The sequence below is a fragment of the Temnothorax americanus genome, unplaced genomic scaffold, assembly GCF_048541705.1.
Source record: "Temnothorax americanus isolate GAGA-0224 unplaced genomic scaffold, ASM4854170v1 Scaffold25, whole genome shotgun sequence".
In the NCBI taxonomy this organism is placed as follows: Eukaryota; Metazoa; Arthropoda; class Insecta; order Hymenoptera; family Formicidae; genus Temnothorax; species Temnothorax americanus.
In genome coordinates this window covers 779,651-794,863 of record NW_027509391.1, presented here as the reverse complement: position 1 = coordinate 794,863, position 15,213 = coordinate 779,651, and the positions used below count along the sequence as shown (strand labels likewise).

General features: G+C 41.5%; 1 protein-coding gene across 3 annotated transcripts in view; it reads right to left on the bottom strand.

Moving 5' to 3' along the window:
* Positions 1-323: 323 nt before the first annotated feature.
* Positions 324-15,213, bottom strand: part of Mitf (transcription factor Mitf) — a 103,791-nt gene continuing 88,901 nt past the window's right edge. For all 3 annotated transcript variants that reach the window (XM_077408903.1, XM_077408902.1, XM_077408901.1), the window contains 2 exons: positions 13,292-13,568; positions 324-8,922 (listed from right to left, as the gene is read on the bottom strand). In XM_077408903.1, coding sequence (XP_077265029.1) covers positions 8,680-8,922; positions 13,292-13,568 — 520 coding nt within the window. In that variant the 3' untranslated portion in view covers positions 324-8,679. The remainder of the gene's footprint in view (positions 8,923-13,291; positions 13,569-15,213) is intronic.

The window sequence follows — 15,213 nt, the reverse complement described above, 5'->3', positions numbered from 1 at the left end:
TCTTCAATATCGAAATCGCAGACGCTTATAGAACCAAACTTTTCTTACCTGAAAATGAAATATAATATTTGTTCAAAACGTGTCACAGTTTACTGAATCAATTATACATAATGACTATTTACGATCATCAGTCTAACCAATCGTGGAAATACTTCTTTACGAAGAACATAAAATATTCCAATCTATATCATACGTAGAACAATAAATCATTCTCCATTTTGTTGTTTCATATAATGCGCGTATCTAATTCAACGTGATGCGAGAAAAGGAGACGGAAACAGGAAAAAGGCGATCAGGTTGACGAAGAATAAAGAGACTTCACGATTCAATAACGTCATCTTTTATCTTCGTTTTGTCAGGCATTGCGTTATATTCGCTTTTACGCGAATTGCAGCCGCAATATCGCGAGTAACAACGAGCAAGTAAAACATATGCATAACGTAACGTAATTCATTCGCTTCGCTATTACGACGAGCCGCCATCAAATGTAATACAATTCCAAAATTCGCCTGGCTCGTCGCATCACGCATTTAACGATCGTAATTACACGATCGTAATTGTACGTCCTAATAATCGCACAATAGTAACTGATAACAATGAATAGTCACATCGGGGCATCGAGACGAGACATCGTCGTCGGCAACACGTCGGTGCAACAATGACAAATGATAAAATATCGTCACAACAGTAACATTAACGACGCAACAATAACGATAATTTTCATTATTACTATTATTATCTATATAATTAACATTATTCGCATCTATTTCGCATTGTCAACAATTAAACTATGAAAAGTAATAACATCATTCTCTCCTTATCGTGCGCACTCTCTCTCTCTCCTTTCGCACTTTTCTCATATGTGTATCGCTATATCTTTCACACATATATGTACATTTGTCAAGAAACCAAGGATAGCTCTATCGGATCAAGATCTTAAATAGAAAGATAAAGGATCGGGATAAGATGCAAGACCTGGCGATGTTGTAGCGAAGAACTTTTTCTCGTAATAAAATACCTCTGAAAATATATATTATGTAACACGTGCATGGAAAGTGTCCCATTGCGCACGCTACGCGTGCGTGATAGACCACTTTCCACGCACTTGCAACATAAAATAGGGTGTGCAAGCCGTGCGTAATGATGAAAATTCCCGATGACCGCACTCGCCTTCGGCTCGTGCGTCAACTCCGCACCCTTGAATTTTCATCTTACAGCACTTGTTGCACAACTAACTATTCCTCACACGCTTCACCTCCCAACATATATTGTATATTATTCGCTTATGTTTGTTGGGTATAGTATATCTTACCGCACTTCCGCACGTTATCATAGAGGCCTGCAGAAAATCGAGAGATCGAGGATCTTTCCCCTCGCGTGTCAAAGCGATTTCGCACGGCGGAAAACGCCTTTTCGCATTCCGGGAGCATTGACTTACACGCGCGCCCGCACTTTCGGGATACGAGATTGGCCGGGATTCGGGATATCATGCTCTCGCTCGCGACGGCTCGACGTCTGGAGATTTATCCGTGCTTGCGAGGCGTGCGTGCAGTTTTGCATCGAGAGGGTACCGCGCCCGGAGAAAATTCAACGAGAAATACACGCGGTCCTTCGATAATTCCCGCAATCTATATTTCCGCGAGTAGCAGAGTAATGACGAGCGTTGAGATGATAATTGCAACCTCAATCCAAGTTAATCAGAGTTCTTCGAAACGATAACGATTATCTTCTCCGATACAAGCGCGTATTCGAACTGTGTATGCGTTACGGCACGTACACCTTTTACGTTGTCGATGCGACACGGTGGCATTTAGATTCGTCGTTCGCGTGACACGCTTATGACACCGTCAGCCGTCAGCGAGCGAGCGCGGCGTGCCCGAACAAACGAACGAATAACGAATGAACGACAAACGTGCGCGGCACACACGGCGACGGACGGGGAAAAGCCAGTGGAACCGGCTTATCGAGATGTTATGTACAGCGCGAATGCGTGTTAAAATACGCGACACGCGCGGCTCATTGCGAGCGCGTACGCTCGTCCTCGGCCTGATCTGCACCGATGTTTTATTAACAAGACGGGTGAAACTCGGCCGGGGAAACCCATGTTCAAATGCTGAGCGAGAGCCAAAGTAAATACCAATATCAAGCTTTCTACGAAGAAATGTTACAGTTGCTAAAAACCCCGATTTTCAGAAATCGAGAGTAAGAAAAGAGAAAAAGATCGTGTCAAATAATGCGAGTGACGAGAAGAAATGGCGCACTCCAGTTGCTGGATCTGCCTGGTTTCTCATCTTTTGCGCGAACGCGCGCTGCGCGCAACGCTCAGTCGCAAAATTCAATAATCATGCTTTAAAAAGTGGTACAATGCCGACGTCGCGAGAGGCTGCAGAAACGAGAGAGCTCGCGTCATCTCGTGCGATCGTATATTCCATTCCTGGAATTTTCAATCTTGTTCTCTTCGGCATGTAACTCATACACGCGTGCACACACATATACATGTACACACACACACACACACGCATCGCGGCACTTGTCTTTTATTTATGATCGACGCACCTGCTCGTACTCTTTCCCTTTCTCGCTTTTACTCTCGTCGTTGCGTCGTTATGCATGCAAACGATACCGAATCGCGAATTTGTGATGACAACATTGACAAACTTGTCAAAATTTCAGTCGGCAAACGCCACGAATCATATATAAGAGATTGAGTTTCCGAATAAAAGAAAGGCTCATAGAAACATGTGAACATGTAAACATGATCTCGATACATCTAATTGTAGGTCAAATTAATATTGATATGATTTAATCTGAGAAACCGACTTAAAAAATTCTTAAATTATCCAAAATTCTAAGTGAGGAATACTTTGGAAAAGCATTGTATAAATATATTACTAGTTTATTATTTATATAATTAATAAAAAAATCGCGAGTTACAAACTGTATGGGAAAATGTTGAAAATTTAAAGAATAAACAAATTTAACTCTGAAATATTAATAAAGAATTTAACAAAAAAGCCATAGGAAAAAAAGAAGAAAATTTCTTGTCGGAGTAGAATGTATGCAATATTAAAATCTTCTGAATTTTAGAATTTATTTCCGTGCAGTGGTATCAATATGCACCTGGGGAATGTTATAACCGGAAACATATATGAATAGCTACGTTCGAGTAAATTTCCAATACGTCTTCCGCAACGCGCTACTGCGCATTGCCGTGAAATTTCGTTCCGGCAGAAATTAGTTTCGTTCTGGGTTTAAAGGTAGGCGGCACTCTCTAAATGGCGTACCTCCGGGGCATGACCTATTTCGAAGCTCGTTGGCAAACCAGTTACGCCTGCTAATCATTATTGCATACTTAACTTTCGTTGTGCGACGGCAGTAGTGCCCTTGGCACTTTGAGTTGAAAAAAAATCGCGATTCTCGCGCCGTTTTGACATTAATGAAAAAATAATATCAACATTAACTCTATTTTACGCCTCAGCGAAATCATTTATCAATTATCGAACTCAATCGTCGAACGTTTTATCAAAACGGACATGGCCCATGCATTTCGCGTCTTTCTAATTTGTCGTTAACTGATATTGGGGGTTAAAAACAAATCTGACGGTATATCGACAGTTCCATTATATGTTTGCACAAAGCGACGAATATTTCGCACGAATCTCGGGACCGAATACGAGCAATCACGCGCTCGCCAAAAGTCCTGACAAACTCTCTTTATGGGGACACGTCCTCCGTAAGAAAGTTTTTCCGCGAGCCGCCGAATCTGTATTTACCTTCGGCGCGCACCCAGGATTATTTATTTTTCCCCGGTGGTTACACAGCACCGGCAGCGAGGGTTGGCGCCTCCGCTATTTCGCCGACCGGCGCGGCGAATGCACCGTCGCGCGTCGAATCGTTACGTATTCCGCGTCGCGCGTCTCGTGCACGGAATTGCGAGTTGGCCCGGTTTCGCAAAAGAACATTCGGCGAACTTTGATAATCACTCGAAACTTCTCTCGCACCAATCTTATACGTTCTATTTTAAAGGATCAAATATAGGAGTGCCACAGAAGAATCGGATGTTCTGCGCATTTGTGCATTCTTGGACCAATTTATTGATCTCGAACGAAAATCAGGCTAACATGGCATTTCTAATCGTGATGAGTGATGAAAAATAAAGAGTTTTCTTTAGAAAAAGTAAATTCCGAGAATAAGTAAAGAAAATTTATTTATTTAATGTTTAATCAAGTTCTCTCGACTAAAGAAAAATCAATTTCAAAGTTATCGGAAAAGTTCGCGCCTAGACAATGTAAAAAATTGAAAATATCCGAAGTGCTCCGTGTAATTTTTGAAACTCTACAGCCCGAGGACGCGCGAGTTCAAAAGGCCTAATTTATTCCTTGCTCTGTATATTTTGAAATTCCACTTCCCTTCGTGCGTTACATTGCACCTTTGATGTTCGCCGAGCTCACTCGCAACTGGAATTAACCATCAATTAATCAACAAGAGCGCACGTCGACAACGCTAATATAAAATTATTTGTCACACCGGCCGTGTGTGTGTGTGTGTGTGTGGGACAACAGTGTGTGATAAATTCATACGCCGCGAACGGAATGATTTGTTAATGGACATATCAGCCTCGGGGCATTGCAGTCTCCGCTAGCAGCAACTGCAGTTGCTGCAGCAGTCGCAACGTTTTGCTCGTTTGTTCCGTCACGCTTGCAGGCACGACGAGAAACGGACACCGCGTACGCGACACTGCGACTCTCCGGCGTGCTATGCAATATTGTTTGCGTAGATCTTGTAGAAGGCTAGCGGAGCACGCTGACGCGATCACGACGAAAAAACATCCTCGAGATGACTTACAGATTTTACCAGTACACCAAAAACTTGCGACCTGCGCGAGTGGATACCGTATATTGGGTACAAAAATACGTTTCTATAGATATCTTACGCGCAACACGAGCGTCTCAAAGCCAGAACGACCAAAGTCGCGTTTATTTAACTCTCTGCGGCTCGGAAGCTCGATGGGAAGGTCCATATACAGATATGAGAACTTGGGTCTCTCTTTTATCCCAAAGTCTTGGAACGACATTGATTGTTCTGGTTTCGTGACATGTCAATATACATTCTAAATGTCATTTATATCAAAGGGTATCGACCTAAACTTAATCTGGAGAATCGCGGGCGGTTACGATCGCATATAGTTGCAAAACGTACTTTCGATTGTTATAGTAAAATTATCTCCTATCAAGCGAAGTCTTGATTGAACTGGCACCATTTACTTAAAGACGCCGTTCTTTTATTAAAAAGTTTTAAATATAATTACGAGCGTTTCTTATAATTTACGAGTCGCCGAGAATATAATTTTTTTCTTGTTCGTCTTGTCGAGAGTTCTTTGTCCGAGTAAGGATTAACGCGATAAGAACACACTTGAAGGCAGCGTGTTGGTCTTCAGTGCATAGTCCACGTCCGGAATGTCTAATCTATCACTTTCCACGTAATCTAAGTATTATAGATAAATGAGATGACTGACGAAAAAATGCGTACTTAATCAAGAAAAAAAGTTCTTCAGAGCTACGTACTGCGTGAACTAATATGAAATATGATCAATATTCGTAGCGCAGAAAATTATTGATTATGATTAATATTTATTAAGTGATATGTAACTGTTAACTGCTATTGCTTACGGTTTAACATGTTAGATATAGTGATAGTTTAAACATTCTACACGTGAACTATTATTTTACTGCTCTGGAAAATATAAAATATTTATATATTATATTTCTATATAATTGAAAAATTATCTACAACGTACAGTCATTCGCAGAAAACTGAAAAAAGAGTCTTACTTCCACGATTACGAGAGAATATTCTCGTAGTCTTCCTTCTCTTTGGTATTTTTACTGAAATAATATTTCGTTTAATTTTAGGTTTAAACATATTAGAAAAATATGCCACGCGTAAAATTCCTGTTTGCTAATCTGTCGTGAAAATTAATTTGATTATCACTCGCTAAGTTCGTGTCTGATATTCAATAGCTCGATTTAAATATGCATGTCTCTTGTCTTTTTCAACGTTCTGCTTTATGGCTATTCAAATTTTCTCTCGCTCTCCTGGAAAATAGGTGATACCCTAATTACTGCCTTTCGTAACAAGCCGCCGACGATTTATCGACGATAGTCCAGGATCGAGTAATCATCGATCTTGGCTCGAGGCGACGTGGATCGAGTGATGTGGGTTACAGCCGACGAACGCAAAGCGAGACGAGGCAAGTGGTAAAATCAAGGCCCGCACAAAAGCCGCCGTGTGCTCGAGCCACAGCAAGTAGCATGCAAGATACGACTCGATGTGCACTGCACACTAGCGGGGACAGTAATTATCAGTAAACTTTATAACGAATTTGGACACAGTACTCGCTCCGTTGTGAGTTTCTGCCGGAATTGACTTCGTCCCAATATCGACATCGACATCCTCATTTATCGTGAACGACAAACGATTAAATGGCAGATCGCGTGAGCGATTCTCTCTTTCTCTCACTTTCACGTTTGCGAACGCTCAGATCGTCGGCTTAATTACACGACTTTCATGATGTACGGATGACATTTATTTTAGGATGAAACGAAGAGATTTTATCACTGTTTCGATAGTTTATCACTCTAGCATGATTTCAATGCTATTTGAATCTATAATTTATCTATTATGGTATCTTTGACTATTGGAAAATGTTATCTACGAAGTAATAATGGCAAGACAAGGTGTGATTTTATAAATAAAAATTTCATAATTTTCGACGATAATTTTAAAGGTATAAATTTTTATGGGATTTTAAAGTTTACTGTGAAGATAATTCTAATCATTAATGCGTATGATATAAATCTTATGTTGCTATTCATGTGAATAAGAAATCTTGATATCACTTTGATATGCATATATGCGTTCTAATACTGAAATCAAAGGGTATATTTCCAAAAATATATTTCTCAACTATTCTTATGAAGGCACTTGGATTATTGCTACGTTTAATAAATCAGACATTAATTCGAACCTTAAAACACTGCAGTCAATATTCCGCTTTTTCGTTTCGCAATTGGAATATCTTTTGCGCGTAATGGAACTTTATATACTCCCGAAATTCATTCTCGAGCTGTCTCCTTAGCATATTTGATGTATATTTCGTAATTCTATAAACCGAAGCAACGTTACAACGTGCGATATATTTCAGCGATTCTATCTGTCGAAGATATCGAGAGAAAATCTTGGAAAATCTTTTATTAAAAATATTCTATATAGGACCATCTTCTCGGCACGTCTCGTGAACACGCTCGCAATGAAAATAATTCTTTTTACGATTAAGTAATATCATAGTGAACTATACATAGCTAGCACTTTTACGAGAAGACGTTCTCGTCCTTCGTCAGTCCCGAAGTCGTCGTCCAGCAACGCAACGTGCATCGCTGATGGACGACAGCAACTCGCGCAAACGTTTAGGCTCGTCTCAAAGCGCGACATGAGCGCATCTTTCGTGGCACTGACGCATAATATACAACGCACGCCAAGATGTCACGCATTCCATCCGTGTAACGGCCAGCCGTTCGTAGAATCGTGACAGCGAGCCCTCCGTTCTTCGCAATTGGAACGACCCTGAACTCCTCCTCCATCGTCCAGCACTGACGACTTTCACCGCCACTTCGAGAGACCTCGAAGCCGGCCGGCCCGACCGACCGAAAACGCCCGATCGCCTCTTGAGTTCTCATCGTCGACCCGAGAAACGTCCGTCCGATCCTCGTACTCAATCTCCAAGGACGCGAAACGTGAACTTGACACGTTCTTGTCACGCCAATTTTCTCTATGGCCTTCTCGATGGTTTCCCAGGTTGAAATGGTCTTCGAAAGCGCTCTCGTTGCTCATGGTTAATGAAGAGATATAACCAAACCGGCCATTAATGATGCATTAAGTGACCAAGGGAAGTAATGTTGCAACAATAATCGCTAGATATATTTTTTATGATTATGGGGACCACTGGTGTGATAATTGGCAGGTCTGTAAGGTCCGATGAGTATATATTCGTGATCGAAAGTGTGCCGACCATTGTGATATCCCCATGGGAACATTTTAACCGTGGTTTCCAGTCTTCTTGTTCTGTATAATTATCTTTATTTATATTGGACCAAGTCGTCGGAATTCAAAAGGATCATCGATACATCTTTCTCAAAAATCTATTATATCGAGATTAATGATTGCTCTTCAAACGTTATCGTTTGAATCTAATGGATCGATCGCAACATTCGAAACGATCTCCTTTAATCCTCTCCACGGCAAGCAACGTACGGCCCGTAAGTATCTTTCTTCATTTCTTTTGCCGATCCCCTTTCCCGACCGCAAGTCGATGACTAGTTTTAGATAAATCCGCATCAAAGCTCGGTGACTTCAATAAAATCCAATTGGTGCCGAGCGAATTCCCTTTCCGTCCTTCCATGATGAAAATCTACGACGTCGCAGCAGCCAGCTGGCTTTAAGTCACACTTCGCACATCACGGCAATGTCCCGTACCATTTCTCTCTTTCTCTTCCTCGCTCTCTCGCACAAATTTAAATCGATCACCTCGGTCGAGCGACTACCGGGAAATATCTAACGCGACCAAGTTTTGGGAGTCGACTCCGATCACACGCGAAGCTGATGGACGACGGTGGTTTTCTACTACGCGACGATGTCCATGTCGGACGAGGAATTCGATGTGGTCACCGCCAGGCTGCCGAGGGTGTCCTCGTCGGCTAAGCCGTGGTGACAGCCCGTCGCAGGTGGGCTCAATGGTGGCAGGTGCGGCGACGATAGCATCGGGTCGCCGCCATGCACCGGACCGCCGGTGTCGTCCTCCATGAGGTCCTCGAAATGCGACATGCTCAGACTCGTCGCCTCTTCCGACACCGCCAGATCCGGTATCTACGGCAGAAAAACATCCGACGTCCTGTAAAACGAGCCGTCCTCGAGCGTGAACTCGGACTCAGTCGGGCCTGGACTCGGATGGGATGCGAGGCGTGACGGGAGAGGTGAGAGTTCGATGAGTATTTCCGGATGCGAGTTCTGCTATGAAAGTAGGAACGGATACGTTGGAAATCCTTTATAAAAATAAGGAATGTGTTTGGATTGTCAATCTTCCATGAAAGTAGGACTATGGACGTATACCGGCGAAATCGTTGCAATTAAAAGCAGAAATGGATATGCGCGCTCATATATGATCATGTTCATCGGTGGTTAATTATGTACGGTGTGGAAGCCGAATTTACATGTATACAAGGAATATTGAACGTTTATTGCTAATTACATTGCTCGTATAATAGGATACTATGAGACTCGTGGCAAAATGTGCAATAAAGAATGTAGAAAGTGTTAATTGAAAAGCTGTTAGATGGTCTTCAAAGATGGTAAAAGTTTTCATATAATTAAACAATCAATTTTAAAAATATTGTAAGACGTCTAATAGATAAAAAAAATTAAGTACAGATGTACTTTTCAAAAACAAGGTAAAATAATAAAAAGAATTCGAAAAAGTGAAATAAATCACTTCCTTTTGATTAAAAAAAAAAAAAAAACTAAATATTTGGCATTATCAGGATTTAAACGTCTTCGTTATCCCAGCACACATTATCGGAGTAAGCTGATTGAAGCTGTTTCTCTACCAGGCGCAATTAACTCTAGTAACTTTGTGAAGTCACAGACGGGGTCGGCTTACCAGAACCGGAATTAATTTCCAATCGCATTTCAGGCGCAAAGGACTGTGATCCAATTTGCCTGCCGTTATATTACCGATGCAACTAATTCGTCGGATTACTTGCCGGTCTTCGCTACGCCGAATTTATATGAATTACGTACGACGAGGTTCGCTCGTGTTACACCATATGTACATCACAAATAAAAGGAATTGCAGAACAAGCCGCGAGTACAGTACAAACGTTTTCTAAAGATTTCTATAAATTTGTAATTCGTCAGAGACTAATATGAGGCACAATTTTGCAGGAAGAAAAAACCGTACATGTTTTTTTATCGATTAATAATAAAGATCTCTCTGATGGTTTGGCGCCCACGATTTTATATTTGACACAATATCTTGCGAAAGGCGATTGCATGCACTTTTTTACATAACCGCCGCGTACTTGGACAACGCGGAGCGGGCGTTAAATTTGCATGAAAAATGCCGCGGCGCGGCGGGCCGTTGCGCAACGCGCGGTTTCTGACGTTACAGCTCATTCGGCGATTATCCTTTGTTCCGACGTCGCGTCGGAGTAACGCAGCATGTTCTTCTCGCGAAAATATACGCGCCGAGATGCGAGATAAAAGGTATAAGTCTCGCGTGAGGTAGCACGTACGATAAGAGGCAGACGGGCGATAAGGACTGCGCCGCTTCGCGGATGTACGCACGATGCCGGTGGTAAAGGTAAATATTTTGCACGACATTCAGGCGCGTGCGGATTTAACGTGTGCAATTACGTTTGCAATTATGCAATCTCGGAACGAACATTGCGCAAATCTTTCGCGCATAGCGCCTTTTCTAGCAGACATCGCGAAATAAAAGGCACTTTTTGCAAACTGTAACGTTTCGTTAAAACATAAAAAAACAAATTGAGCAAAAAGCTTGAATATAAGGTAATAGCTTGAATAGAAGTGATAGAAGCAGACTTAGTAAATCAAACACATAGATAATTCACGAATAAATTCATTGTCTTACCGATCAGTGATATTACCATTGACTCTTGGAGACAATCTCTTCCGTTATAAAGACTATATCCTATGTAATTTTATTTTTTTTTAAATATATATTTCGCCCTTGCCATTTTTCTAAAAATAATTCATCGTTATCTGGGGCGCATTTGTACGACATCATTTACATTTCGCGTAAAATAAATCGAGGGACGAAATTAACGTTAAGCAAACCGGCGGTTAAGTGTCGCAGTAAAATTCTTCATGCAATACGCGAGACAGTTCCCTCGTCGTCTCGGTATAGGAACTCGTCACACGAATCGCGGAGCGGGACGTTATCAATGTTTAAATTTCTCTAACCGCGAGGAAGCTGCTTGTCAGACTACTTACGTTCCGACGGAACTTTATCTGGAACAATAATTCAACTGATCCCTCTCTCGGTATACGTCATCTCGCGTCTCTTTCGTTATCTCGCGCGTAGCAGCGCGACTCCGAATATTTCCAAAAACGCGACGAATGGACATAAATTATAACGTCAATGCACACAACAATCGTCTTTTTCACATGCCGTCATATATAAGACGAGCAGAATTTTTATTTCGAGTTCGCCAAAAGAACTCAAAATGCGATATTAGACAAAATTAGAACGGTCTATATAAACAGAAATAAATAAAGACAGAAATTAAAAGAATCACGCGTTCGGCTTTTTTATATATCTTATAAACTATTCGAGATATCTATCAAAAAATGTATAACAATTAACCGTACCAGAAACATATAAAGATAACTACTTTTCATAATTTCTGCATATAATAATCATCTCTTCAACGCTTCTATCATTAAAAGTTTTGCGGGTATGAGCGGACGTCAAGCAGTTACGTCACTGTTGGATACGTACGGATGTAATAAAAATGTTAATAATCTCTCTGCTTCTCTGTCTATATCCTTGGCAATACGGCCTCTTTAAGAGGCCCAAATCTGTCGTCATCGTCGTCGAAGCGCGGCACCGTCTTTATCGGAACTTGAAGAGTTCTTAATCGCATCACGAAGCCGCGCACGTCAAATCTCGCATGTATACGTACGTGCGCGACCTTATCTGGCCTACTAATTCAACAGTAACTTTTGCCGCTCATCTTACGAGATATCTCCGTCATCGGGCGTCCTAAAGAGCGACGACGACGACCACCAGCGCCGCGACGGGTATCTCTCGGAGATCCGCTCCTCGGAATTAGGGAGCGAAATCGTAAGGAGGAGTAAAACGAACGATAGCGATTTGCACGACCAGACCACGATAAGCTGTAATTCATTAGGTATTCGGAACAATAATCCGCTGCCGATATAGAATTACCAGATGGGGAAGTCAGTTGCTTATGTACATTTAAAAAATTAATACTTTGAATAATAACGAATAATGAAAAATAATATACAGTCCTTTTTCATACAAAAATTATGACATTCGCAATTATTATAATGGCTAAAATAAAATAATTTAATTAAATTAAAAATAATTATATTATCAAAAAGTCCGTCTCTTTGCTGGAATTATTGCGATTATTATAACTAAAACTGTAAAATAATGTGTGTTAAAATTGAAAATATGCATAATGCTCGTGTGAAAGACTGCAAATTGTCATGTTCGAGTGCAAATGAGAGTTTCGAAAGGTACGTGTCTACAAGACCCATGGTGCGTCGCGGTCCCGCAATCGCTTAGTCATCGGGAGATCGAACGGCGCTTGAGAGGTCGTCATCGAATGAAAGTCGCTCGAGGCACGGCGAGAAACGATACGTCAATTGTACGTAAATGAGAAAATATTTCTCATTATGCAAACACGAACGGCTTCGGGATCGATCTCTGGTTGCGTAATAAAACCGTTACTGCCACTGTCAAAAAACGCCCACCGCTCTCGTGTACGAGTAACGATAAATAGGTACGTGAAGGAAAGATCGCGGGCGAGTGAACGAGCGAGTAAGCAAACAGTTATTTGCCTCCGTTTGCCTCCGTCTCTTTTATTCCCTCAGTACAGATGCGCGCATTATGAAACTAGTCTGACGAACGAGCGGAAGGTTTATTTGGATCAAGGATCGGATCGATCGTTACGTCGACGCCGTCAATCGCTACAGCATCGAAAACCAACCGCGCGACTGTCGCATTAATATTAAATAACTCGCCGTTACGAAACTTTAATAAAAATGACCGAAATTAATCATATTGTTCGTACGTCATTACGTTTTCAGAATGAAAATTTCCTCGTCAATTGAATGACTTGCTTGTTAATTGCTCTTATCAAAAATCATTATATAATATATAAAAATAATAAAAACATTAACGCTAGTGATTCAAAATATTATATGAAAAAAATTATAATACTTATGAATTTGAAATGTGTTATTTAAAATGCTGAATATGTACGGTATGTAATGCTAAATGATTTATTGTTAAAGGATCAAGGATAGACGGAAGCCAATCAAAATCACACGCAAGCGTGAATTATTATTACGGATACGGAAGTTAGACATAAAACTTGCACGATGGCGATATGAATGATGCGACGATATATTCGAGGCAGCGGATGTAACAAGATACGGACCGGATGGTAAAGGATTTTACACTTACCTTTCGTTGCTCGAGTTTACTCCTCGGGAAAGTGTTGAGCATAGCGGAAGTGGACACCCAGTTGAAGTCGGAAACCGGAAGACCGTGCGCCTTCGCCTGCAGCTCGAGCTCCTGCACGCGCAGTAGCAACCTGCGATTCTGATGCTCCAATTGTTTATGCCTGAGCTCGTTCTGTTTCATCCTTGTGAGTTCGTTCTTCAATAGTTTGATGTACTCCACCGAGGACTTGAGAATCGTACCCTTGTTCGGCCTGACATCCCTAACGATCTCGTAATATCTGCAAAAGAATGGACAAAACAACGTTATTTCATGTTTTAACTGCTGTAATATTTATGTATAAACTTAATACAAAACTGTAAACGCCGTGTATTTATAATTAAGATGATCAATCTGTATAATTTATTAAATGAGTAATTTTTGCCCAAGGTACTTTAATCAATAAAATATTTCTTAATGTTCTTGCAATCTTCCTCACATCTATCGTCAGTAGCGGCCCCGAAGGATTGACAACGTGATTGTGATGCCTCGGCATCTCGCTCGGCATAGGTTTCATAAAGAACAGCGGTAAGAGAGATTCGTGAGTGCTGCGCTCTCACGTTTTCAATTTCTCTCCTTGGCTCCTCTCAAAGAAACACAAAAAAGTGATGACGATCCTATTGAAAGGGAGAGTGCCGGGAAGGGGTCATCAAGCTGCATGAGACCCCAGATTATTTCGTCGGAAACGTGTTCGAGACAGGGTGTTTCGCCGGAGATTCCCAAAGTTCCTCAACCGACCGTAATACTACTGATATTACCGTCTCTCTGAGTCACCCCGCCGCGGCCCGCCTCGAGATGGAATTCCGCGGGGGAGTTCGCGCGGAATATCAGACGGGGGCCGATATCTCGTCGGGACTCAGGCAACGAAATCCCGAAGAATCTCCATAACACGCGCCGCGTTCCCGGTGCTCTTTGGACCTTCTTTTTCTTTCTTTCTTCTCCCGGCACACGTCGTGTCTCGCGCCTTCGCAGATACGACGATTTGTCGTTAGTCCGGAGGATTTCTCATGGTGGTGATCTCGAAAAAATTCATGAGGAGCATTCTGCGAATGCAGAAACGAGGAGCAAGAGATAGCATCTTAGAGGTGTCTCCTCGCTCACGAGAGACATTCGCGATGATCCAGCGCGGACAATCTCACAACGCCAGAGTGAGGAATGCCTGGCAAGCGGCTCGCGAATGAAAACGTAAAAGTAACAAAAATTCTGGGATTGCCAGGGAAAGTGCACATTTCTTCAGAAACAATGTGGTAATTTTTACTGGACAGCATCAAGAATGGCTTCGAAATTGTAGCAGTCCGTACGTGCTTTTTGCTTATTTTATACATTAATTTCTAAAACTCAATTATTATTACGGAACATATGGTGCGAATCGTATCTAAAAACATCGGAATCGGGAAAAAGTGTGTTAGATTGTATAAACAAGTAGCATTTTTTCTCGAAAGCAAAACAATACTGTTCGTGGAAGATCAATATCTCGTTCAAATATAGAGATAAGATATAACTGATAAGGTGCGGATATTATCCGTAAGCTATGTAATCCACACGATAATACAGAAATCAGTATTTGTAATTAAACTACAGCACCTCGAAAAAATTAGATTGTCCTATCTTTTACAGATATGTCATTAATCACACTTTTTTGACATTGATATCGATAGCTTTTTGCTTCGTCAATCTCTCGCAGTGACAAATATTCAAAGGCGAAACTTTTAACGTGACTTGGGACCAATATGAAAATTTTTCATAACTAGAGATTTGTCGTAAGTTCGCTCTCGCGATTTAAATATTCACGAAACTCGGGAATAACACTCACGGATTTTCGTCGTTATTCACGCTTTTTTTTCCTTCGCGTCGCGTCGCGCCGCGCGGCTGTTGATTTACGGCGG